The 27,691-nt window shown below is 38.8% G+C and overlaps 1 protein-coding gene across 3 annotated transcripts in view; it reads right to left on the bottom strand.

Moving 5' to 3' along the window:
* LOC145460859 (E3 ubiquitin-protein ligase UBR4-like) overlaps positions 1-27,691 on the bottom strand; it is a 59,242-nt gene that overhangs the window by 27,112 nt on the left and 4,439 nt on the right. For all 3 annotated transcript variants that reach the window (XM_081445612.1, XM_081445619.1, XM_081445629.1), the window contains exons 8-45: positions 27,399-27,577; positions 26,443-26,686; positions 26,146-26,293; positions 25,353-25,525; positions 24,326-24,583; positions 23,685-23,916; positions 23,210-23,430; positions 22,673-22,918; positions 21,394-21,657; positions 20,951-21,043; positions 20,091-20,210; positions 19,354-19,580; positions 18,412-18,554; positions 17,204-17,444; positions 16,072-16,302; positions 15,393-15,598; positions 15,000-15,198; positions 14,302-14,508; positions 13,968-14,217; positions 13,253-13,471; positions 11,209-11,475; positions 10,674-10,871; positions 10,339-10,521; positions 9,277-9,588; positions 8,499-8,808; positions 7,892-8,106; positions 7,382-7,572; positions 5,978-6,191; positions 5,209-5,425; positions 4,640-4,835; positions 4,027-4,222; positions 3,438-3,717; positions 3,096-3,200; positions 2,334-2,455; positions 1,900-2,148; positions 1,510-1,801; positions 945-1,145; positions 299-495 (exon numbers count right to left, since the gene is read on the bottom strand). In XM_081445612.1, coding sequence (XP_081301738.1) covers positions 299-495; positions 945-1,145; positions 1,510-1,801; positions 1,900-2,148; positions 2,334-2,455; positions 3,096-3,200; positions 3,438-3,717; positions 4,027-4,222; positions 4,640-4,835; positions 5,209-5,425; positions 5,978-6,191; positions 7,382-7,572; positions 7,892-8,106; positions 8,499-8,808; positions 9,277-9,588; positions 10,339-10,521; positions 10,674-10,871; positions 11,209-11,475; positions 13,253-13,471; positions 13,968-14,217; positions 14,302-14,508; positions 15,000-15,198; positions 15,393-15,598; positions 16,072-16,302; positions 17,204-17,444; positions 18,412-18,554; positions 19,354-19,580; positions 20,091-20,210; positions 20,951-21,043; positions 21,394-21,657; positions 22,673-22,918; positions 23,210-23,430; positions 23,685-23,916; positions 24,326-24,583; positions 25,353-25,525; positions 26,146-26,293; positions 26,443-26,686; positions 27,399-27,577 — 8,046 coding nt within the window. The remainder of the gene's footprint in view (positions 1-298; positions 496-944; positions 1,146-1,509; positions 1,802-1,899; positions 2,149-2,333; positions 2,456-3,095; positions 3,201-3,437; positions 3,718-4,026; positions 4,223-4,639; positions 4,836-5,208; positions 5,426-5,977; positions 6,192-7,381; positions 7,573-7,891; positions 8,107-8,498; positions 8,809-9,276; positions 9,589-10,338; positions 10,522-10,673; positions 10,872-11,208; positions 11,476-13,252; positions 13,472-13,967; positions 14,218-14,301; positions 14,509-14,999; positions 15,199-15,392; positions 15,599-16,071; positions 16,303-17,203; positions 17,445-18,411; positions 18,555-19,353; positions 19,581-20,090; positions 20,211-20,950; positions 21,044-21,393; positions 21,658-22,672; positions 22,919-23,209; positions 23,431-23,684; positions 23,917-24,325; positions 24,584-25,352; positions 25,526-26,145; positions 26,294-26,442; positions 26,687-27,398; positions 27,578-27,691) is intronic.

The raw sequence follows: 27,691 nt of genomic DNA, 5'->3' as shown, positions 1-27,691 counted from the left end.
CATCAGACTGGCAAATTTCACCAAGCATCGCTTTGAAAATGCAAATGGTAAATTGTAGCATGCACACAAAGATGATTTGAATACCCACGAGTAGAGGTGCCAGACGTTTGAGAACATTTCATGCAAACAAGGCTAAGTGGTAAAATTTTGAGCATATGATGCAATCATGTACAAGACTTATTGTCAGCGGTATTGCATAAAACAAATCAACCACATTGTTCCACTGCTGCAGCAACACCACTCACTTAATTTATAGATCGAAGAAATCAATCTTAGGTATCAAAAAAGAGTGGCAAACCTGCATGAAAGGTATAGCCTGTACACCACCAACTTCTTTTAACTTTGGAAGATGAAGCAGCAGCTCATCCAGAAGAAGCAACTTTAAGGAATGCAACTTTTCTTGATCCATCAGCGATTCTTTGTCTCCTGCAGGATGGGCTCTTCCCTGCTCTTCATCTCCATTACTCCTACTACCAGGCTGGCTCTCTAAAGTAGCTACAAACAACAGCAGTCATTCAACCAACAACCAACTCAACCATTCAATGTGCACAAAATGTTCATCTGTCTGTCATGCCTAATACAATGATACACATAATGTAATTTCCCAGGAAGGTTGGTTTCCATGACATAGAGCGGAGTATAGCTTCTTCTCCAGGCCAGTATACTTCAGTCCACTACATCCCCCAACCCTGCATTTTGTCTCACTGATCATTCACACATTTTATTTACCTGGGTATAGAGAAACACCCTATGGGTGGCCATTAAAAGTGACCAGGCATCGCTAGATCTGGAATATAACTAAGTATATATTAAGCCATAAAAACTCCTCATTGTTTTAGCAGCTGAACGTAGTTGATGATTAACCAATTGGCATGAATCAAGGATTTAAGGAAAAAGATTTTATTAAGCAAGATTTTATTAAGTTTTTCTGTTATCATTCTAACCTGCCTGCTTGCTATCCATAACAACAGTTTCCATGCTGGTCCCAGTCTCAGCAGCAACAGAGTCTACACTACTTCCACTTTCAAACTCAGCTCCCCCATGCCCAGTATCAGGTGGCAGAGGAGACCTGGGGGCACTGTGACCTGCAGAGGAGCCCTGAGCACTACCGGGAGGTACTTCATACTCATCCTCACTCCCTTGACCTAAGGAAGAATTGCACATTGCTTATTCTTGACTCTGAAAAGGACAAGACACCTTCGAAAATTATCTTTTTAACCACAAATTTATGGAATTTATGTCCACTATTGTAACTACCGTGATAGCTAATTTGGTTTGAAATTTGCGCTATTCAAAAAAAGGTAATTTGGAAATGTCGTATGACAGAAAACATGTAGCATGTCAATTTGATGCAGGTCCTTGAAACAGAAACAATTCAATGTCAACGTCAATATAATACAGCCCTAGATCTAATTTTAGGTTCATGTACATGTGCATGTGATATGCAGTTTCTAGTTTTCAAGCCTGCATTGCATCCAAGTTTTAGTCAACCTACTTCCTTCATCATACCTGAAGCTGTATCTGAGGACACCCCAGCCTCGACAGGCAGTCCAAGTGCCTGAGCGCCAGGTAATGGCAAGCCCTGAAGGCTAAGACCTTGTGCACCAGCTTGTTCCTGAAGACTTAGAGCAATGGCAAGCTCCACCATGGCTTCATCGTCTGCATCAGGAGGAAGATCTAGCATACCTGGCAGACCACCAGCACCAAGTAGCAGAGCCTCAAGATGACTGGCAGCACTTGCTATAGAGGGTACTCCTACTGATGGCTGGCTCGGTTCTTGAGCAGGCACCTCTGGAGCAACCTAACGTAACATGAAGAAAGATTAGTTTGGATGATGTGGCCCATTTCTAATACTATATAGTAAAAAAAATAGGCATAGATACAATGTAGATGGGTTACCTCATTGACTTCAGCATCTTGCTGCCTCCCTGCCTGAGCTCCCTCTGCATCAGTTCCATTTGACTCTTCAGGGGGAGTTTCATTGGCTCTGTCCTGGTCTCCATCATCATCTTCACCATCAAAGTCATCTCCTCCAACTCCTTCCCCTGTGGGGGTGTTGCACCGAGGAGTGGAGTTGCCCATTCCATGCCAGTGTTTGTGTATCAGGCGCATGAGGGCTTGTTTACATGCAAAGCTCACTGACTGATCCTGAGAAAGCATAAAAGCAGCGATTTTGTGATCCAGAATAGTTAAATCCCACTTTCATAAACAAGTAGCGATTTCATTGACTATGGGAACCAGCCAGTGAATCTGGAGTAATGAGCAACAACCATTCCACGCTCTTCATTGCACTTCTAGAAAATCAATAAGTCACATTAAATGAACCCACATACCTCACAGAGAAGCATTTTCACATACTGCTTGACGGCTAGTCCAACTTTGGAGGGATCTGCTATTGCAAAGGCATGTATGATGTCCACAAGAGCTGTCACTGTAGACTCCACATGTTGGAACCCTAGGATAAAACTTTCCATTATCTTCAATACCACTTTTTGGAGGCAATTCAAACGAAGTTTAATAACAAAAATGCAACCTTATACAATATGTATTGTCTTCTTTGTCAATAAAAATTTTATCTTCAATCTATAATACTTGATGACCAATGATAATGATTACTTGTGGCAGAAACAACTATTTTGCCCAGGCATTGAGAGTAACGGTGTTTGCAATTGTCCAAAATGGTCGAACGGTACTCTGTGCTTACAATTCCTGAAACTGCCATATCCAGCATCTAATAGACCTCTTTAGCTTGGGCGGTTTGTTTTCCCATTGTAGACCACATGATATTGTCTAGAGAATTTTTCTTTTATCCATCTTAAAATTATTCATCCCTATACATGCGACTATTTAAAAATTTGAAAGCAGGAATTCTCAAGAGGATCATCATGTGGTCTTTAATGGGAAGACAAACCGCCCAAGCTAAAGAGGTCTATTTCTCTTTACTGCTTTAGATTCATCAATTATCACTATCCTTACTTGAATTTGCCAGAACATACTATATGTAATTATTGTTTGGGAAGTAAGAAATGAGAGCATAAAAACAGTTTTCCTCAAGGTTACATTTGAGTGTTCTGAGTTTATCAATCATCTCTCACCAGTGGAAGACAATGGGGATAGAACTGGGTTGACAGGCTGGCAACTGTGAAGCTTCCAAAATGCATTCATCAGGCACACAGCAAAATGATGTGTATCATCACTCTCTGGCAAAAAAATAGCAACAAACCTTTATTACTAGTCTCATGATGCACTTTCGGTTTACAGTATAGCAACAACACAGTTATGCCATATAATACATGGCATATTACATATTATGTAAGACATTTCTTGTATAACTTTGTCAAAAATTCTGAGGGTGCCAGAGTTCATGAGTAAAAAAAAATAATAAAAAACACACGGGATCCTTTACAAAAATTTCAGTGGCCGATTTACTGACTTACCCTCTGCTGTTTGCTGTCCAGGCAGGGTGGTATATTTTGCCAAATTACTGGGTCTTGTATTGGCCACAGATCTGGCACTCACCACAAGACGCTGAAAACTCTCAACATCAAGTTCACTAACATTTACTAAGATTTCTTCAGTTTCTTCTTTCTTCTGTCCCTCTGCTGCTTTCTCTTCATCTTCCTCTGCATCTTTTTCTTCTGATTTTGCTTCCTTTTCTTGGCATGGACCGACAATTTTACAAAGGAAGTTTACCACTTGAGAAAGCTGTGCCTGATCCTGAGTGAATGGAAACAAACATCAGTAATCATTTACAAGTTACTCGTCTAAGATATTATAAGAATGGCCTGGCACATTTACACAAACAATACACACCAGTTAAAGTGGCCCTTGGTGCAGAGAAGATTCTCGAAACATTTTGTCTTTCACCATTCTGTTCTATCAGTCTTACAGTCAGAGAATGCGCCAAAGATCTTTTAATTCATGGCCTTATTTCATTTAATTAGCTTCACCAAATATAGCAATTAGGATCAGAACACCCTTACAGGGTGGGTGCAACACCCACAGCCAATTGCTGCAAAACATCACCTTGTGGCTGTGGTAGGACATTTTGGATGGATGTAGTGTGGCAAGCAGTGCCTGTGCTTGATGCTGAACAGTGGATGGCATAGCACTGGTCATAAGTGATGTTGCAGCATCAAGTGCAGCCTGCCTTGAGACCTCTTCCTGAGATACAAATGTAGAAAAGCAACCATCTACGACCTCCAGCAGGTGGACTACCAGTCTACAAAGAAAACAAAATAATTATATGTTACATTTTTAAGCTACATTTTGTAAAGATAATGGACAACAGACACTTCATGTTTACACAGGTTGATTGAAAAACTCAAGTGAATTGAGCAGAGCTCAGATCTCCCCTAAACTCTGTCTTTTAGCAATAGTTCCTAAACATACTTTGTAAATTATGTACTTTATTAAACTTACATTGACAGAATAACAGCATACATGTTAGAAATAAACCGAGTCATACAACTGTATGTTAGACAAGAATAGAGCTAAGTGTAATATGGGATAGATGACATCAGAAAAAGAGCCAGTGGAAATCTAAATTGTCATACAAACTTGCTGTTGGTAATAGCTGAGAGGAAAACATGAAATTGAATAGCTTTTGTATTGCAGTAAGTGAAAAGTAACGACATACTTATCAACGGCTGTCAGTGGGGGAACAGAATTGACAATTTCTGTCTCTGTGTCCACAGCAGCTGCAGTTCCCAGACCAGGCGTAGAAGGTATCTCTTCCTGAGGATCATCAGGCCAACCAAATGCCTCTTTTGTCTTGGTATACACCTTCACTGAATCCAGCATGGTCACTCCTGATGGGTCTAAAGACTGGCCAACTGACAAAAATTTTAAACTAGTTGTTAATTACATCTATTATACATGTATGGCTTGTGTTTGTAGCCAACATAACGCACACTCTGATTGGCTAATTCTAGAGCATTATTCTCCCATTATTAGCCATCTTGTGACTAAGTGAAACACCCCTAAGCAATGCATAAAAATAATTGGCCGTGTCATTCCAATTGATGTGAAAGGTAGAACCTGACTCACTGATTTGTTGCCAGGTATGTTCATTTTAGGGGATGCTATACTAGACAAGTTTTTTCTTGCAACTTGTGCTGTAACAAAAATTTCCTTGTGCAACATTACCTTTTTATGAAATGTATTTGATGCATTGCATATGGTAAAAAACAAATGATGTGCACATACTGAACAAGGAGAATTTCTTGTCTGCAGTTAATGACTCCTCTCTTGTAAATGGAAGATCAAACCATCTGTTTCTTGTCAATGTCAGTTGAATTACTCTCCCAAAGATTTCCACAAAGGACGGGGCCTTTTCCACAGACTGACAGCCGATCTGAATTCTCACTCCAACCATGACAACACGAGGATTAGTGTTGGTGATCTCAATATTAAAGCCATTTGGCTGCAAATAATAATAATAATTAATAACAATTAGCCAACTGGTCTGCCTCCTGCCGGTTGAAATTTCTAACTATGTTACATTTATTTGAAATATGTTTCCTTTGTTTGAGTGTCATGCCTGTAAACTAGCTAAGCTTGGTGCTTGTATAGCTAAGTGCATGACCACTATAAACAAGATTTAAATTTTATAGTTACATTATTTTACATAATGGTTTATGAGCAAATTTTAGTGAGTTAGCTCTTCTATGCTAATGTACGCTAAAAAAATACAACTAGCTTACAATGAAAGACTAAAAATAAAATTAAAAGAGTTATACATGCTGAAAAACATTTAAAAAGAGCTAAAATTAAATAAAAAGTCCTTCTTCGGCTTTTCCTTTAAAATGTATGTTGGATCAGCAATTGAACTCATGCATAAAACAACAGAATAAAATACATCACACAATAACACCAAAATCTATCATTGTTACTACAAAAAACGAAAACAAAAAACAAAAGCAGCTCTTCTTAATGAGCAAAATACGCTATCCATGCATATATGCATACACTGTACCTTGGTACTTGCAATATACATTCCAGCAGTCATGAGTCTGTGCTTTGCTTGTTGCACATTATAGACTTGGAGAATGTCTCCACCTCCAAACTCTACCTCATTTAGAAGTGGTTGACAGTGCTCAAAGAAATCAACTGGGAAACTAACAGTGGTCGATTTTACTCTGGCTTTACTGGTTTTCTTCTTGCGAACTGGCTTCACTATACTTAGGGGCCTGTATATGGAAAACAAATGATTTAGGTTAGAATAATTATAATAATATCATAACAAGCAAATTTCTTTCCCAAGCTTTTTCTGATTCAATGGATTCATTTGCCACAACAAACACAAGGAATTCTTATAAGATTAAATTTGGAAATACAGTTAACAATAAAGATTAGCGAAAAAACTGAGCAACGACGTTTCGGTGTCATCCTGGCACCATTTTCAAGTTAAAAAATATTTGTGCAAAAAGTAAACTAATTTATACCAATGGTAGAGGTGCGAAATTGAATAAATTAAGATTAAGATAGCTGTTCAATGTTCATGTTCATTCCAATGAGGTGTCAAACACTGGTAATGAGTTCAGTGTCTGTTCAAAGCCTAAACAAATACTTTTGCGCGAATGGAGTCTGACTGTGTGTTAAGACTCGGTTTCTTCTTGCGAATCCACAACATTTCGTGGATCAAGCAATCGAACTTTCCCTGACATTTCTTTAGGATCTTAAAGTTGTTAGTCAGGTCACCAACTGTATCAACTCGGTGTTCATTTTGAAGGTGTTTTCCGATGGCGGTAAATCGGTGTTCCTCAGTGCGCTTGTAAAGATGACGGCTAGTGTAACCGACGTATTCTGCATCACACAGATCACATATATAGTTATAAACAACGCACTGTTGATTGATCAAAGGTGGTTTTGGCTCTTGTACTTTGAGATCATCGCCAATTTTACGGCTTCTGAACACCGGCTGTAGTTTGTGATCAAGTTTATTACTCAAGTCCGAGAGATGTTTCTTTACTATGTCCGCTGATTTCTGGTCTTTAAAAGGCAGGACAATGCAGTAGATATTCTCTGTTGGAGGCGTCGATCTTGTGTCTGGTGACATCACTGAATTAACGAAACGGGTGATGGTGGAGGAAAGGAAACTTCAACATTTTAATTAATTACCATAAACTGCCAGTTACAAGCCCTGGGCTTATACAACTTCGTAGGTCAATTAGGTTAATTTAATACCCAGATTCACGACGCTAAACTCTAAATTGTTACACATATGGTAGTTGTGATTTAAGACAAGCACTTAGCAGTCCTAAAATCTATGTTCTATATTAGTGTAGCAAACATAACAATTCAAGTTCTGATCAAACATGGAAACCAAATCATAGCAGATGCACATGCCTAAGCTTGTGTGTATAAGCAAGCCACTGACCTCACAGGTTGGAACTCGGGAGCCATCCAGTAACCAGTGTGTTCTGCACTGGCCATGAAAACACGGAGACTTCCATCTTCACAAAGAAGAATCATTGTAGTGCGTTGTTGGTCTGATGTGTTCACAGAATGCCGGATGGCCACCATATCCTGGGTTTTTGCTTTGGATGATGTGGCTTTAATCTCTTGAATCTGTTAAAACAACAAATAAAATAGTCTAGTTACCACAAACTCTCTGTTACTTGTTAATGCAGGAAGTGAAAGAGTTTTCAGAATACACAACAACACTGGTGGTAGCTTGTTTCCCTATTGTGATCGAAGATGTCCTGTGCAGTAAGAACGATGCTTAAGTCAGAACATTTCACCACTACAGTAATTCATTACCTCTAAAATAATAACCAACAATAACTGGCCTGTATCATTCCCTTTCAATACTCATATTGCTCCATGTGAGCCATGTAAATTTGATAACAACAAAAACAATTGAAACAGATAAAGGTTTTGGTTGTACCAATATTTGATGGGGCTTGATCATCAGCACAACGGGAACACCAGCTGTGTGTGTCAGACAACATACAAGACCAGGGTGCTGTGGCACCTCACTCCACTGACACAATGCAGCAGACTGCGAGTTCTTATTGCTGCCTGAGCTACTCTTTAAGGTCACTGGAAACATCTTCTTGATTTCCTTTTGGTCTTTACCCCATGGAGCAACGAATGTTTTACCTACAAGAAAAAAAAAAACGGTTAACTACACAGTCAACCTTTGTCATTAAGCAAGGTTTCCAATAAGAGCTAAAGGGTGGCAATGCACTTTACATTTTGCTTGATCTACTTTTAAAAATTAACTTAACCTGTACAGTCACCCTTTCTATCAACTTGATGTGTAATTTGTACTGAAAACCTTTGATCCATAATAATCACCAATGGTCAGGCAAAGTCCAAGACCACATTTGGACACAAAAGGTGCATCCCTTCTGATTAATAGCAACCATGGACTGTGGTTGAACATTACGCTGGTTGGATCCCACCGACTTGTTAGAGGTGCATGCACATGTCTAGCCCTTGCAGGGTCTGCTCCTTAATTCTATTATCTGCTATTGTTTCCATCACAGTACCTTGACTGTAACTGAAGAAGATCAACTGCAAAATGTGTGAGTAGTACACAGACACTCCACCACCAGCTACTTGGCCATTGGAGTCTTGTAGATCAGGATGTTCAATGGGTAATGTATTTGTCAAATAAAAAGGACCATTTATTGCACTGCTGGTGACGTCCATGGGCTGAAGATACAACTGTCCTGCTGAAGACATTAGTATCAAACTGTGATCTCCATCGCCAAAAATGAAACTGACATCTCGGATCTTTCCACTTGGAAGCAGGAAGTAATAGAGAGGACTCAAGGCATCTTGGGACAGGTCATAAATCTACAGCAAAGAGTACATTTAGTAATTAAACAGTGAAATATGTTGATTATCTCTTCAGAGAAAATGCAAAAGAGAACCAACTAGAACTGCAACAACTTGTATAAAGCCCAGGAAAAATGAAAGCAAGAGTTGCACATTATTTTCCAAGAGTTGAAGAATGAGAGCTAAATGAGTGTTTCCTCTATTGGCCTCTACCCAGACTCTCTTTGGGCTCATCACGCAATCTTCCTTCGCATGACGAATGGAAGGAGTGTCTGCATAGGAGACTAGGTTTCCTGTGACTTAAAATGAGTATAGCCCAAAAAAGACTCTTAAGATAAATAATATTCTAGCATATAATAATTGGATGAGAATACACAAGAGTTTATAAAGGTTGCCATGAGTTGACAAGAGTTTTAGTCCAAACAAGAGTGAGACTTTAAATATTTCTTGACCCTGGTCTTCATTTGGTTAGTCCCAAAATGTTACCTTGACAAAGTCAGCAGTGACAAGAGCCAGTTGTGTTTGTGATCCAGGAAGCCAGACAGCCTTAATGATAAAATTACCAGTCTCCAGTTGAGGATGAAGGGCAAGGTGATCCACCACAGACCCTGAACTGCTGAATGTCAACACATGACAATCCTTCAACCCGCACACTGCTAGGAAGTCCTCATTACAGGGGTTTCCTGCAATAGACAGAACTGTGAAGGGTACCTGTGCCGTGGCAAGGCGCGTCAGGGTTAGCTTTCTCTTGCTAGAGTCAGCTTGCTTTAAAAGTGCTGACAGCTGGAGCACTGTAATCTAAACGACAATTGAAAAAATGTTAGTATATATTACATTCAAAGTTAATAAGTACTGTTAATAACAGTTAATATTGTTTATTCAGTTGGACCATGGAATATGAACTTGGTTATTTTGAACTTCCTGTTATTTCAAAACTATTTCCCTTGGATTTGTCATTGGTTTTTCAGTCATTTACAAGAGTGTATTTAACTCCCTGCTACTAGACATGAATTTTTTAAGTGATCTCTGTTTCTGTTGGCCTTAAATCAGCCTGTTCGTGTAGATAATGTGACAACACAGCAAAAACACTTCAATTTGACCTGTTCATCGCATGTTATTCTTGTATTATGATTAACTGAATGTTCTCTTTCAGCCCTTGGTCAATAAAAAATTACAGGTAACCTTAACTATAAAAGTGCACTATAAGACATGTTTTGCCCTCATATTACTTCAAATAAAGACTGTACTTGTACAGTCTATAAGGCTTAATGCAATACTACATGTACATGTAGATATTAGTTTCTCCCAAGTGGGTTTTTCACACCTAATTTACATCAATAAATAACTGATGAAAACTTATCAAAATCACAACAAAGTATTAAGGCTAATAAAACAAGGCTTTTGCAGATGGCTGAAATACAATGCTTCAATGATGAAGTCATGTCAAATAATGGGAAGCATCGTGAGTCATTCAATCATGTCATGACCTGGTCATTTCAAACCCCAATATTTTGAAGCTTCAAAGGGTGTTAGGCCGCAGTCATTTACCTTGCCCTTTTCATGGCTAACAGCAAGATGTTGTCTGCGTCCCTTTGGTGATGCCAAGCAACACATGGCCACACGTCTCAGAACATGAGCACCAATCAACTGCCGGATGGTTTGACCCTGTTCTCCACTGAATGTCATTCGCACATTTTCAAATGCTCCTTCTTGAGATCCTAGAGTTGGAACCTGAAATGGAATAAACAATTTATTAGAAGTCTGCTGTTAGTAATGGTGAAAATATTATTTAATAAATTCTAACAAAAACACAAAAAAACAAAAAAACAAAAAGATACTTAAAAATACTTAAAGTGGGACACATGCACTAGTTGTGAACTTACCAGAAGCTGATCTGTGTTTTCCACAATTTTCTCCGACACATGTAGTTCAGTCAAAGCATCCTTGATAGCTTTAGATACTCCCATGCCAACACTACTGGATCCTCCAGCATCAGGCCCCATCAACCACTGAAGAAGATCCAGGGTTGTTGTTATCACTGATGACTTCTCCAATTGACTCACCAACTGCAGCTTGTGTTTCTGTCAAACATGGATTGTACCAAACATTTAATAGTGACATATGAATGTAAAAAGACAAATTTTATTAAACAGGTTATTACTTGGTTTACTGATACATCACATTCATGACAACATCAACTCTTAACATACAGTGTAATGATCAGTTTTTGGAAGAAAGGTAAGATTCAAAGCTAAGAAGCTCACTTTCACTCAGTAAACAAATTGTCAAGGTTAGTTAATCCCAGCTGTGCATTTTAATAGCTGACACTTCCAGTGTCTGCAAAACTGAGTTACTTTAACCCAGCACAGGATACCTACATGGAGACCTTCATTTGACAAGAACTAGCAGTCCTATTACCTCCAGTTGCTTGGCCAAGGCTTCCACAGACTTTGATGTAAGTGCTCCTGTGTCCTCTAATCCTCCTCCATTTCCAGTGCCACTTGACCCTGCTAACCCAGCTGCTGAAGCTGAAGAACTCGTTCCACCTGCTAATGATGATAGTTTACCAGCTGAGGATCCTTCTGTGTCATCCTGTCCTTCGTCCATCTCTCCTGTAGCAAAGGGTGATGGTGGAACAGCACTTTGACTTTCTGCCCCACTACTTGGTGTACGCTTAACTAAGGCCTGGCATAAAATAATAACATTGCACATTATATCTCACAAAATGATACAAAAACATATCAACTTTTAAGTTAAAATAACTTTGTGTCTTAAACTACCAACATTGTTCAGCAAAACAAATAGTTTCTTCTGTTTGCATTCGATGCTGCTAAGTAAACTAATGTTTTTGCGTATTTTGTATCTCAAAAACAAAGCAAAATCCACCCCCCCCCCAAAAAAAATACAGGACATTGCTTAAGTAACACACCAAAACATACCCACATGCAAAATTTGGAGCTGTTTTAGCAATGTTCAATTTGGGCAAAAATCGCTAATACCCTTTTTCCACCCAACCTTTCAATTTGTGGCCTAATATTCAAACACCAAACATATGGGATGTGTTTGGTGAAATAAAATAAAAAATTATGCTGGCTGCCATTTGGCACAAATGTCATTTGCCAGTGATTGACAGAAGCATAAAGCAGAATGTGCTGTATTTTGAAATATCAAAAAGATGTTCTGTTTTACTTGGTGGTTCCAGAAAATATCCATATCCACCCTAAGGGGGGTTATTGGAAATTCCAAGGAGGAGGGGGTTTCAAATGCGAAAATATTTAATGGAAAGTATGGTTAAAAACTAGAATTTCTAAGGGGATGGGGGGGGGGGGGGGGAGTCCAAACCAGAGACAGGGTATCAGGTATGGGTATGTCCAGGAACAACACATTATAGATTTAAAACAAGAAGAAAGCTGTGTTGCGCAAAGTTTGTTAGATAAAGAAACTTAGTAAATATTCATTATTGCACGAAAAGTACGTGAACATCCATACGTTTAGAGGCTGCTGCCTCTTCATCAGTGGATAAAAAGCTACTGTAAACTGTGCACGTGCGTATTTATAGATTTGTTCACTTTCAAGAATTAGTTTAAGACCCCAAGAGTTGAAAACTGTGGTACATTAAGGATGGCATTGTTCCTTTCTAGTGTACAGGAGGCCTTCCAAGGGTGGTAGCCGTGTTCCAATGTTGCATCCTTTCATTTACCGATGCCACCTAACCAGCGGAAGTAATTTCTTGGGGATGAAGTCATATGTCATTGTCGCTACAAGGTTAATTTTTTTAGAGTTTATTCAGTGGAAAAGCAGACAAGTTTCTGACATTTACCAGACATTGCAGAAGAATACAATTTCGAAATAGGCAAAAAGTCCAAACAGGTCAATGTTGCTCTCTTTTCCAGTGTTTCTCTGTGTCGCTGTCGAATTTTAACTGCACATTCGATTTGCTTGTTGCTGCTTAAAATTTCCCATGTCGCTGGGTTTCGGGGTTGTGTCGCTTGTCGCTTTTACCCTTTGGAAGGCCTCATACAGGTGGTTATTGTCAAGAGACCATGAGACTATGTCTGATATAATTTATACTGTGTATGTGGTCTAGGGGAGGTGCGGTGGCCTCATGGTTAGTGCGCTCGTCTCCGGATCGAGCGGTCCGGGTTCGAGCCCTGGCCGGGGACATTGTGTTGTGTTCTTGGGCAAGACACTTTACTCTCACAGTGCCTCTCTCCACCCAGGTGTATAAATGGGTACCGGCGAACTTAATGCTGGGGGTAACCCTGCGATGGACTAGCATCCCATCCAGGGGGGAGTAGAAATACTCCTAGTCGCTTCATGCTACAGAAACCGGGATAAGCTCCGGCCTGATGGGCCACTTGGCTCGCATGCAGACTTTACCTTACCTATGTGGTCTACACAAAATAATTTCCTTACTCAAAATAGCTATTAATGGTAAGTTTACATAATGTGATAAACTTACAATACAGCTGCCATCTTCTTTAGCTCCACAGTCACAAAAGAATGAACCATACTTGGCATATGAGATGTCATGGTCTTTGTGGCAAACCTTTGCACACACTGTACACACTCCTACCCCATCATTCATCTTGCAAGTGTGGCAGTGGTACCAGTGTTGGTTCATGAACTCTTTCTGTGTCATAGTGAATGTGCACAGTTTGTTGCAAAGAGAATCCTCATCCTGTAAGAGAAAATGACCACAAGAATAACATAATCGTACCTGTGCAGAGGGGGCGTGGTGGCCTCAGGGTTAGTGTGCGCATCTCTGGATCAAGCAGTCTGGGTTCGAGTCTGGGCTGTGGGTAATGTGTTGTGTTCTTGGGCAAGACACTTTACTCTCACAGTGCCTCTCTCCACCCAAGTGTATAAATGGCTACCAGTGAACAATGCTGGGGGTAACCCTGTGATCAACTAGCATCCCATCCAGGGCAGAGTAGAAATACTCGTAGTCGCTTCATGCTACGGAAAGCAGGAAAAGCTCTGCCCTGATGGGCCACTGGCTCGTATGCAGACTTTACCTGCCTGCTCGTATGCAGACTTTCACAAAGCAAGAGGGGAAGATCTCAGAGTGGAAGATACTTGGCAATACATGTATGAACCTGCTAGTTATAAAATTATGTGGAAATAGTGATTATTAAGCTCCAAAAATATTTACAACAAAACTTCCTTTCACTTACAGACTCTTCCCCACCAGAATCCTCATCATCTCCACCCATGTCATCCATCCAATCTGATTCTACATCTTGAAGCATTGAATCACCATCAACAGGGCACAGTGATGGGGAGGGAGGACACTCCTTATCTGAAGAGTATTTTAAAGCTGTCATCACCTCTGCTAAATAACGAAGAAGAGGCCCTGCTGCATCAACCATGCCACTCTCTTTTCCTTTCTCACCATTTTCGGCCACCAGGAGAAGTTGAGTTTTACTGAAAGAAAGATAGGCACAGTGTACACTTACATGTATGCGTGTTTTAAATGCTCTCATTGTAAAGCCAGTCTATTACAGTTACCATTTCTCAAGCCACTGGATAACAGCAGTACAAAGGGTAAGATGTCCTGATCCATCCCCTGCACCAGCCAATACTGCAGCGATATTCAAGAGGTCGCCAAACTTAGATCCAATGTTACTCCACTCTGCAGGAACATCTGGCAGTAGCTCATTTCCAAGGGGAATTAGGCACTCTAACAAGGCATGGCTGACTTCTTCACCAACAGGACTGTAAACAATACAGTGAAAATGATATCATTTGCGATCATAGCTGACTGCAAAATTTTCAGACAGTTTGGTATACTTGTTAATTTAAGTTTATATTTAAACAGTAAGTACAGTCAGAAGCATATCACCTTTTCAAGGTGATATGTTTCTGGTACAGTATAATAAGATTTTACTTCTTTTTGTTGCCTTTTTGGAAGGAGTGTGCATGTGGGTGTTGGGGGGGGGGGGGGGGGGGAGGATACCCCAACCTCCAAGTCAGTACACAGTCACACATAATATCACTATCGTATCAGCCATGTTCAATTCCAGTATCAATCCAGTGGTTTACAGCTTCACAAGAGTTTTCTGCAACATCTGATAAGGCTCTTAAAATGCAAGGACTCTATGAGGTGAAGCAATTAGGGACTTGCCATTTATGACAATAAGGACCCAAAGGGGCAGAGCTGAGTGGCCACAATATGAAGGCATCCATATCATCATTGAATACTGTACCTTGCTTCCTTAACAATGTAAGTGGCAAATGTCTGTAGAAGAAGTCTGTTATCTGCCATCTTTCCTGTGTTTCCTTTGTCATCTTCTACACCAAGCATAATCCTTCTCAGCCATCCCTCCAGGGTTGCATGGTCTAAATGGCAAAGCTCTGAGAAGCCAGAGCACAAGAAGTGCATCCCTAAGTTCAGAGGCTTCTCAGCTATGAAAGAGAACAAAAACAGTTACACATGTCACTACTGAACTCTTTAATATGAAGAAAATTTTTTTGCACTTGCCATTAGCTTAAAACTCCTCAAATTATGAACAATTGCATGTATCTTAAACCGTTCCTTTCAACTTTGTTCAATGATTACTATTCTTCATTGTACTTAACGATATATCAAAGACACTTACCAAGCTGCAAGAAACGGACTGACAGTTTCAAAGTCCTGTTAACATATCCCAAAGACAGTCTTTTGTTTGCAGACAGCACAATAACTTTACAGAGTTCTTTGTTCTTTGAGTACAACTGCTCCAGAAGGCGATGGTCAGATACTTTTTCCAACAAAGAGTCTATGTATTTCAGACAGTCTACTAGCACCTCTTCACCAATATCAGACCTGGAAAAAAGAAACACTATCTGCTATAATCATGTTTTGCAATTGAATATATGGGAATTAGCTGCATGTGTCACAATTATAAAATATAGATTAATAAACTACGATACACCATGATAGAATTGCCTGAAAGACATTTTCAACTTATTTGTCACCCTACACATACATCTGACATTTACCCAGTACACTGGAACAACTGTTGCAGCTTTTATAGTTTGCTTTCTATGGTGATGTGTAAGAGTAATTTGTTACTTCTTCTTAGCTGGGATTATATTTATACTCAATAAGTACATCTCAGTTTTCACCTGGAAAACAAGCAGTTACAGTGTAACTCATGGAAAATTTAGTTACTGCATGACATTTATTAATATACAGTGCCTAGAAGGGAGTACTTCCTGTATGTGTGGTACAGTACAAGTGTATAAGATATCAATAAACCATTTTGTTTAATATTCTGAAAAACACAAACACTGTACCTATCTGCTCCCAACTGGTCAACAAGAAGTTTGTGACATTTTGACAACACGTATGCCTGAACACAGTTGGCAAATTTGTCACTGTCTGCAGGACCAACAACTCGCTCTAAAATGGTGTTGCATTGCTCTGAGAGATACTCCATAGTGGCATCCACCATGACAGGTACTACATTATCACACAGTTGTTTACCCAGGGCAGTCTCCATGGAGTGTTCCTCTTTTGGACTCCACCTTAAGCATGATGGTGCAAAAAATTGTCTTAAAATAATGTATATGCAAAAGCCATGACACTTTATTTTACATAAATATTACAATATTTAGAGAGGAGGCCACATCAGCCTTAGCTGGTTTTCATGCGTGTCCTCTATCCTGGTCAAATGATGATGACGATAATGAGTATGTACAACTACAGTCACCATTACTCTGACATTTTGTGTTACTTAATAATTCTTTCAGACCCAAGCTAAGACAACAACAACAACAACAACAACAACAATCTTTATTTTGTGCCCAGAAAAATTTTACAATAAAAATAAATACATGCAATGTGAAAAAATAACAATGAAAAACAGAGCACGGCCACTTAGAAATAGCTAAGGCTAATCGAGCTAAGTGGCTGGGCCAAGCGGAAAAAAATATTGCAATAAAGTTACAGAATATATATATATAAAAAAAAAAAAACAGGACACGATTTCATTCACACACACACGCAGACACACACACACACACATACAGAGAACGAAAAAAGAAAAATATGAGTGTGCACACAAAAAAAAAAAAAAAAAAAATGAAAAATTAAAGTACATCAATGTACCAGTCAGTAGTTGGAGATAATCAATTCTTTTAAGAGATTTTTGAAGCAAGCACGACTCTTAGATTTAAGTGAGTCATCAATGCAATTCCAAACTTAATTTAATTTAATCTTAATTTACACAATTCTTCAATGGTAATGTAAGTCCTAAAGATTTACATGTAGCTTTAATTCATGAAGTTACATATTGACACTACACTATTATTTGAAGACTTTCTTGAGCTTTGTCAAAATAATGATCACACGTCCATCGAAAATCAGTGGCAGTAAAACATTTTCAGGAAGTGCATTACGAATGAAGTATTTATCGACATGACTTACGTTAGCAACTCTGCAGTTAGTTGAACTAGTGAATGAAGAGTGTGTTTAAGGGCTGGTGCTATCTCCATTGAGCCAGCACTGCACACAGCAGACAGATGTGCCGACACGAGAGAGTCCAAAAAGCTTTCTGCTCCAATTTCAATCAAACAAGCTGATGTTTTCCATGACGATGCTGAGGGAAAACTTGTCATCACAATATTGTTCCATTTTTCTAAAGCCTTCTTCACAGATGATGGAAGACCTGCAGTGAATATGTAATATGTACAGCATTGTGAACATGCATTAATTAGCATAGAAAGTTGACTTCAGACTCTGTTGATTCAGCTGTACATTCAGAGAAGAGAAGCATGGCTCCCTTTCCTGAACAGTGGCTGGTAGTGGAACCTACAGTAACTCTTCATTAACTATCCTCAGCTGATGTAATGATTTCCAGTACGTGTGAATAATCAGTGTTTGCACCAGCATAACAAAGGTCACATCTTTGACTCTTGCTGGAACCTTAAGTTTTTTTGGCATTCTATTCATCAGGTTATAAGTTGATATAAAACTGCTAAGACACCTTCTCCAAGGGTAACATGACCAACTAGTTATTTTTTAACCACTTTTTCTGCAGTCAGCAATTTTCTTTATTTAAAATGTACAATCCCTAAACATGGCAACCTTGTTAACCTAACTGGAATTTGGCGGCCCAATGTTGGTCAGATTACTATAAGGTTCTGAAGGTAACAACCCTGCAAAAGTTGAACACTAGAAAGTAGCAACAACTGGAATGCCGTGGTTGCAGGAAAATCCCGAAAGCAGCAACACTCATAAGAAGCAACATCAAAATGTACATTGACACTAATAAAAAACAAATGATCTGATATTGGTTTTAGATGGCCATTATTACAAACGCGACATATATTACTTCATTTAGTGTGACATAATTTCTTCTCAACAAGATTTATCTGTTCCTTCTTTCCTTCTATCACAAACATTTTTCTCTTGTTAGGATAGATCAGCCCACAAGCTGTAATTGTGTTAGCTGTATGTACCAAACAGTTGCAACCCTCTTGAAATCTGCAGCCCTTCAATAATAGCAAAATAAAAAGGCTCCTACATGTAAATCTGAAATGATGTGGGTCATTATTTTTATTGTAACAGTGCTCCACTCTAAACTTGCCAGTATTACTGCTTTAACATCTACAGTAACCAAAAACCATACACACCTGCCAGAAATGTTAAAGAAAGGCAGGGGTGCTTAGGTAATCGCATGTATCCAATTTTAATGACACTGGAATATGCCTGTAAAGATTCTGCACCCTCATTGTCACTGTTCTTTTGTTTCACAGCACCAGATAGCAAACAAAACCTGACAATCAACAGTTAACAATCACCTTAAACTTAGTAACAATACTTTTGAATAAGGAAAGTCAAGAACAATTGCTACTTGCAAACATGAAAAAGTAATAATCATTTGTGGGTACATTTAGTAGTATTCCTTCTAAACAATCGAAACCCAGATTTTGCTATTGGAATAGATTTCCTATTCCATTTATGGCCAAACTAGTCTTAGGATTGCAAAACAAACCACGTCTGAAGGAGGATCACACAGATTGCAAACCAAAGCTGGTTTTTGATTTTCGTTCCATTTAAGCAAACATTTCAGATTTTGTCTACATGTAATTTGTTTTGAAAAAGTCATTTCCAGACCCCTTGTGGCTGTGGCTCAGTTGTGGGCTCAATATTCATTTTTTTTTTAGATTTTTTGTTCCAGTTTCCATGCACATTCAAACTACATGTACAATGTATCTGAATAACCATAACTAAATCTAATACTGGATTGGTTAGAAGAAATACTACACACCTGTACCTCACTTTAATTTTGCTCTTCAAAACTAAATATGATGGTCTCATAGATGATTGTTCCATTAGTTCCCATATTCTTGACTTTCAGTCACTATTTTTCACAATTTGCTCTTCTGCACAAATAACATGAATATTAAGTAACATGTGCTTTGGAGACTTTTAGGAAAATCATGTTTTTCTGGGCAGATAAATACAGTAGACCACTTAGTCCAAAAGCAGTTGTCTTTTACTTTTAACAAAAATGTTTCCTGATTTCTAGAAAAGTGTTAATTATTACACCGCACTCCATATAAATCTCTTACCCAGCAAATTTCTGATACAGTGGAATCAAATCAACCAGCACAGGGAGAAGTTCATTTGCATTTTCCACGATCATTGTCAAATCAGGATCTTCATCTGAGTTTCCAAACAGTGAATTCAGAGCCACATGAGTTTTTCCTATCACAGCATCAAGGGTGCAAAGGCTCAACAGTCCTGGCAACTGGGAAGGGTTATCCTCCTCAAAAAGTTCAGTCTGAAGTTTGGTCATCTGCACAGAAATAATAATTATTACGATACATTATGGATTGCCTTCACCAATAGCACTCTTCGATTTCCTTCATTTTTCCTGTCTTTCTCGTTTCACACAATAATTTTGTAACAAATTGTTACAAACTGAGACTGGCAATTACGTTTTTACATATGCTAATGAGAAATTTGAGGTAACATTAATATTGCATGTAGATGATAGTATGAAAGCCAATAAGATGAGGTTTTTTATTCAAAACATCTGACAACATTCATTGTCATGAGGAATCTACAAAGCTTTCACAGATCTTTGCTACAAATCGTTTTACGCCACGTTGAAAGGAAAGTGTTTCGAGAAGTTTGCCTACTGATTCCAATATCTCACGGGGCAATTTCAGATGTACATGGTACTGCATGTGTACGTGTAGTTATTAAACAATTTATTCCTAAAGTGAAAAAGTTTTGAATTAATCTTGTTTCCTTCTGTTTCAGAGCTTATGACTTACATTCATTTTACCACTGTAACTGTTACCTCTTTCAAGAACTGTTTTGCCATCATGACACTGTGATGAAGATCTCCACTTAGTCTTGTGACGTTATCAATTATGCTATTAGAGTCCTCCTTGGACATTCCCTGATCAACAAGACTATTCTGTAGAGGTAAACAAGACTACACGTGAAGAAGGTAGAACATCTCAATATTGCTGTTCGTTGAAGGATGCTATGGTGCCTACATTTCAACTCAAAATTGCTTGGGAAAATGTTGCTAGAATTAGCTTTGGAGACCCTCTTGAGTTATTGTGGAGCATGCTGGAAAAAAATTCGATTGAGGACAAATTTTCATGGTACATGTTTTATTGCACATATCTCCTGACATGTGAAAATCTGTGCAGAACAGTTCGGCATTTTACAATTCTTGACCCTCCCAAGAACAACAAGCCATGATAATGTTGCGTGATGCTGGATCTAGATTCTTGGGTCTGTGAGAACTGGGTTTGAACATGCACAAGAGCTAGCAAATATGTGTAATACCACCATGCATTTAAGAACTTACAGAATTACAATACAAGTGTGGTATTGTATGGTCTCCTTGTGTGCATTAACAGATGATTTCATTAGTAGATTGCAGCATTTTGTATATTTGTTTTCTTGTTTTCCCAAGGCAGTTAAGACAACAGTACTCTCAAGCCTGTATTGTACTCAAATACTGTATGACAGATTGACACTCATTTAATCTTTTCCATGTGCATCTGATAATACAGTACTTCGCCCTGAAAATGAGTATCTGAGGCACAAAAATATCTCCAACACTAAGGATATTAAAATGGTTATGGGACCATACAATGGCAATACAATTAAAATTAACATTCTATACAATGGAAATTGACAAACCTTGAGTGTTTCACAGAATGTAGTGTCTGGACTTGAAGAGCCAAGTTTGGAAACAAATTTCAAACTACACAAGAGTTTGGCAAGGTCAGGATCCTTTCATATGGTGGAAGAAACAAATATTGTTATACATGTATTTTTGTCTTGAAACTAAGACTGGGTGAAACAACTAAACACGTATGCCCCGCACCCATAATTTTTAAGGGAGGTGTGTGAGATTATAAAACACAGCCATGTATACTGTACGGTACAAATTCAAGAATTCAACTGAGTTCAGGTCAGGAGGCTACCAAATAATGCAGAAATTGCTTAAATACAGGTTAATTGTCTAACTCTCAATGACTTTATGTGACAAACTAAATCTCCCTACCAAAGCTAGTAGCTGTGTGTCAAGCCACGTTTGTGTCTATCTGAGCTAACCTGGCTGTGCAATGTGTTCTACTCACTGCGACTTGGATGTGCTGCATCTCAAGATCCTGCTGTAGACTCTTGAAAAACTCAACTGATGGTGGTAAACAGTCTAATATCCGCCAAGCAAGGTTAAAGCTATGCTTCACCACTGCTCCATCCACAGGCATTGAAGGGTGGCTGTCGCGTGAGGAACTCTTCACTTCTTGCCGAGATCCCACCATCAGAAGTTTGATTACTGCAGAGTGAAAGTCTTTATAGCTCTGCCCTTCCTCAGACAAACTAAGTAGTGTAGAACAAGCCTAGAGACAAATTTATAATTATTATTTAACCACACGTCGCAAATCAAGTACAACTAACACTCAGAAATTATTTGCATAGAACTTAAAGGTTATTTTGCCAAGAGAATCTTTATTTTTCAGTGGGAAAAAAAGCACATACTTTTTAATTCATGTTATTTCAAGATCCAAAATCAGCAACTAGTAAATGGCACAATTATTGACCCCAGCTAAGTTTGTGTCAGGTTAATTTATTTAACCCATTGACTCCTGTGCCGGCCGTAACTGGCTGTGACGAGCCTTGGCCTTTCTTCCACTTCTGACGTCATCACCTTTGACCAAAATTGGCATCATCTACGCTCAACTTCTGCAGGAGGAAAAGATCTTTCCAATGATACCCAGATCAGAGTGATTGACCCAATGGAGCCTGCGATATGCACAAAAATGCTCAAAAAGTTGAGTGAAAAACTCAGAGCAAAATTTCTTGCCACTACACGTGGCTACTCCATGGCAAAAATTGCCCGTCTCAAAGATGCTTTCTCAGAATGTTTTAAACTTGAAACAAGCTCAGTAGAAGGTCAATCACTGCAGCAAAAAGAAAAGAAAAGGAGAAAAGGGAAAGGCGAAAACAAAAAATAATAAAATATATCAAAAAGCCTAAAGACATCTCAAAATTTTGATTTCTGCACATGCCCGAGCAAAAATGTCATAAAACGCGATGCTAGAGGAAAGAAAGGCATACTGTCATGTTGCAAATGTGTTTTCGGGTATGTTGGAGCTTATGTCCAAAAAATGCGTTTTTGGCAAAAAGCTCCAGGAGTCAATGGGTTAATCAACTACATTACAGGGTAATTAATTCAATGGTAAATGGAAACAAATTAATTTTCAAATATCATAAGTTGTGCAAGTTAGATTAAATCATGATCGTGCAAGTAAGAAACAATAGAAAAGGGTTATTGCAAACCCCACAATGCATATGCTCTAGGTCTCAATCAGGAAAAGAACAAACCAAATGTGGATGATTTTGTCACGAACACACCTCTTTGTCCAAGTTATCTTCTAGAAGAACAGGTCTTATCTCATAAAATCTGGGTCTAAAACTATGACACTTGGTTGTGACACATTCTTCAGCTAGCAAATGAACTTTTATGCTTGAGTGTGATAGGCCCTCATCTTCTTCACCATTAGCAGCATAATACAAAGGTTCATGATGGTCTGTAGAGCCTTTATCATCCAGCAATCTTGAGCTGGGTGCTGTACAACTCTGAAATAGGTTATGTTGAACCTAACAGGGAGAGTAAGGTCACAATAATAAGAGAGAGTACATGTAGGCTATTGAAAAGGGATGTTATCTGCATTGGTGTAATGAACTCTGACGCTAACAAAAAATTACCTTTGTCCTTAAAGACATTTTCTTGGTCTGCATGTACATGTACAACCATAACACAATATGCATCTTCCACTGCGTAACTTGACTATTATTAGTCAACCCAGAACTCATGTGTTACGGCACATATACATGATTTTCTACAGTGCTTGTTTAAGAGACAGTAGATAGATTATTTTAACCACAGACCTGTTTGAAGAGCTCTTCTGGTGGTGTTGACAAATGGTGAAGAAAGTAGTCCAACAGCAACAAAAGGTGATTCAGTGCCATGGGAGTGGAGTGTAGTACAGATGCTGAGTTAGCAACTGTTATGATTACCCTTGCACAATACGTCAGAAGTCTTTTACGCTGAGTCACAGGGAAGTTGTGAAAAATAAACAGCAAAAGCTGTAGATGTTCTACATTCAAATCTAAAAGAAAACAAATTAAAACAATTTAAAAAAAAATACCACCTTACATGTACAATGCATTTCCACTGAACCCACACACAAAAAATGATTACAACATGTAATCTTGGCCTTGTAATCACTACAAAGAAAATTTTTCACAAACAATTTCAACTCCCTTGATTGGTCAGAGCCATTCAAATCAAGCACAACAAAAATGTTAACTGGTGGTAAGACTGATATGACAATGATGCTAATAAAGATGAACTACTACAAACCTTGCGTGACAGGAACAGCCTCTTCCATGAGACAATGATCTCCAAGTGTGTCTATGAGCCTGTTCCACACTTTAACACATTCAGCAATGTCCATTCCTGTGTTTGTTTGTAACCCCTTCTGTTGGCGGGCCAGTAACACTCTGGCGAGGATGGAAAGACAACGCTGGCTTACCTTCAGTGGCCAAGGTCCATCATCCAGTGGGGCCAGGCTAAGATGACTCAGAAATACATCCTTAAGGTAATCAGAAGAGTCAAAAATAACATTTAACCCAAAAACTCTCAAGCACAACCAAAGTTTTAAATTTATTTAGACAGCATCCTGAAAAAAGAGTGCCCTAAGCTGTATTTCTACATTTGTACATTAAATACTGTATAAAATGATTAAATTGTGAGCTCAAGATTTATCATAGAAAAATCTAGTTGTTTTAGTATAAATCTATTAGTCATTCAGAACTTAAATCTAAATCCTCTAGTAGACACAGACACTTTGAAAATACAAAGAAGTGGCTGCCAGTTTGTTAATAAGCACACAACAGAGTAGATAGTGACTAGCATAGCCAACCAGAGAATGGCATTCACAAAAGAACACTAGTAGATTTATATTAAGACAGTAAGACAGTAATTTAAGCGATAGCCTTTACCTGTTGTTTATTTGATAATAAGTCTGAAACTAAGAGCAAGTGAACAGCCTGATCAACTGCACCACAGAGCTTATCCATATCAACATAACTGGACATGCTGGTGAAAGTAAGTTGGTCCAGATCTTTTACAACTCCCACAAGACCAGATATGTGTTCTTCTGTGAAGGAGCGGCTAATGTATTCTGTCATTTCTGGAACAGTGCTACTCAGAAGGTGCTTGGTTAAGAATTGTAGGGTACATGTTGCCAAGTAGATGTACTGCAAAGATAGAAACTTAAAATAAAGCATAATTCCTGGTTTCATTGTTACCAGCCTGCCTGTTGTAGGGAAATTTTGATTGCATGTGTGTCTACATAACTACCCTGCTACAATGTACTAATAAATCTACTCTGTGACAAGAGAAGGGGAAATACTTTTACACCAGAATATTTGATTATATTGTCTGACCCCATGCAGGTCTTCTTTATAATGATACCCAACTATAACATAGTTTGGCACATGGGTCTTCCCATCAGGGCTAAAAAAAAACTTGAATTCCAGCTTGCCTTTGGGACAGGTAGCTCTCAAACTCTCACGTCTTAGTTTTCCCTTTTAATGATTTAGTCTGGAGATGACTTGCCTGAGCCCTTGTCCATTGGGCAAGTGAGAAATAAAAAGCCACTTGCCCAGAAGGAAAATCTACTTGTCCAGGAGAATGGGACAGCACTTTTTTTAAGCCCTACCCATGAAGAGAAAGGGTGTGCCTATCCAGACCCTTGTAGTGGAATTTAACATGCATTTGCCAAATTAATCAACTGAGCTTTCATAGTCCATTATTGTAGTTGATCATTACAATTAAATTTGTCAGATGAATATATTCAGGACAGGTTGTTGACAGTAATTTACCTTTGGATTGTCATGAAATGCATTGTCTATAGACACACAATATAAAGCAGCTCAAGATTCCTTCTACCTCTCAAATGTAGTGGTCAATAATATGGTCAAGAGTGAATGTAAAATGAGTGTGTATGAGCATGTGTTTGCTGACCTCCTCTGGAGCCATCTGGAATGACCGTCCAGATGGGGTCGATTCTGTCCCACTGTCCCCCACATCTCCACTTTCTGACTTCTTCCTTGGTGGGACTTGAGGACTTGAGGTTGTGACAACTGGCATTGATGATAATGTGTCCTGAAACCACTGACCAAGCAATGACTCCTCATCTAAATCAAGGAATGGACAAAATTAATTATCTCTGATGTTAGTTTCTTGAAATTCTTGCATTCTGCTTAAGTGCAGTTTCAATGTAACTTAGCTATTTTATTGCCGGTATCTATAGATACAAGTACACTGTACACAAGAAGGAAAACTGGGGACTCATCTGATTAGTCTCACAAAATTTCAGTCAAAAAAATAGTCTATTGCCCCATATGTGTATCAAGTTTCAAGACAAGCTATTCACATTTGGAGGTGAACCATATAAGTTGACTTATTGTGCAGTTCCAGAAATTATCCAAACCCACCGCAAGGAAGACCATTTAAAATTTTGAGGGGGAGGGAGTCTCTAAGAGCCGAAGATTTTAAAGGATAGTATGGAGCTAAAATTGAAATTTCCAGAGAGATTGGAAGGAGGTGTGTAAGACCAAAAATCCTTCGTGAGGCTATGGATGACTTTCTAAGAGGAAGGTGCAGATATTTTCTGCAATAACAAATTCCTTCTAGTTCTTTTTGACTGGTAATGTACACATACAATTTCCTTCATAATTCAAATTTCTAAAGTGACCAAAATGATGTGATAGTACTAATTAAGTTAAAAACAGTTCCTTGTCAAGATACAATTTACCTTCACTACTCCCATCAGAGTAAGAGATGTATTCACTGTCCCCTTCATCTGATGATGTCGCTGGAGATTTTGAACTATCAGATTTTCCTGAACTGGGCCGGGGAGATTCTGGCCCAGCTGACACTGTGGGGGTGATCATGGCAGTTGCCTAGGAAAAGAATAGAGACTTCAGTGCGTAAAAACAGTACAATCTACACATAAGTGGTTATTTATGCGTGTTCCTGCCCTTACATATGTGAGCTTCCTTTTACAACCTTTACATGTTGTAGATGCTGAAAAAGAAAGTACAGGTCTTACCATTTTGTACAGTGTAGAGAACTGAGCAAACAAGTAATTCATGAGGGGCAAGTCATCCATCAGCTTCTTCACTCTCCTCCATGCCGAGCAGCGAGAATTGACAGAGAAGTCGGATCCCACAGAGGCTGGTTCATCTTCAGCATGAGTAAGGAGTCCTTCTACCTGAAGCTCTTCCAACAATGATGACAAAAGAGTGATTGCACGCGAGGCAAGTGCCACCACTAATGTGTTCACACCTTGCAACCTGCCACAAAGATGAACCGTAGGTCAGACTTAATTAAGTCAGCAACTGTTACAGCAGTGTTGTACATGTATAACAAGCACAAAACATTACCCATGTCTGCAACCATTATCCCACTTCTATGCAAACTTACAGTAGAAGTCTGTGCATAAGTCAAGGGATGACGAGGATACAGAAATTTATCATGAACTAAAAGAAAGGATTTTTTTCCTTGATGCACTATACCAATTGATATACAGAAAACATGTTTCACTCACTGAAAGTGGTGTGGTCATGGTGATCTGTATTCAATTCACAAGCATGTAGAATACCACTGAAAACTGATTGCAATTGAGTTCATAATTTAGTTGGTATCTCTACTACTACTACTACTACTACTACTACTACTACTACTACTACTACTACTACTACTGCTACTGCTACTGCTACTGCTACTGCTACTGCTACTGCTACTGCTACTGCTACTGCTACTGCTACTGCTACTGCTACTGCTACTGCTACTGCTACTGCTACTGCTACTGCTACTGCTACTGCTACTGCTACTGCTACTGCTACTGCTACTGCTACTGCTACTGCTACTGCTACCACTAATAATAATAATAATAATAATAATAATAACAATAATAATAAAGTTGTTTGGGCACATTTAAAAAAAACTCAATGCGCTTACATTACTATAAAAAATAATGTGACTGCATGGTTATATGGCACTAACCATTTAAACTTAAAAGCAGCACTCTCTCTGGACAAACTGTCCTCAGGAGTTAGTCCCAAGACTGGAAGCAGGCCGTGTATTATTCTGTGAGCTGCCAACATGTGAATGTTTTGTAACACCTGCCCTCCTGCTCTAGATGATGATTGTATCACTCCACAGATCACATCAAACACATTAATCTACCAAAAAAAAAATCAAACATTTAATTCCTTTTAGCACATCTATACACACTGCAGCTTTGGGTTAGCATGTACATGTCTATTGTTCTGCTTAGAATGGTGTTTTCTTTATTA

Source organism: Orbicella franksi, chromosome 1 (genome assembly GCF_964199315.1).
Source record: "Orbicella franksi chromosome 1, jaOrbFran1.1, whole genome shotgun sequence".
In the NCBI taxonomy this organism is placed as follows: Eukaryota; Metazoa; Cnidaria; class Anthozoa; order Scleractinia; family Merulinidae; genus Orbicella; species Orbicella franksi.
The sequence above is the reverse complement of the archived record's forward strand: the minus strand, read 5'-3'. Positions and strand labels throughout refer to the sequence as shown.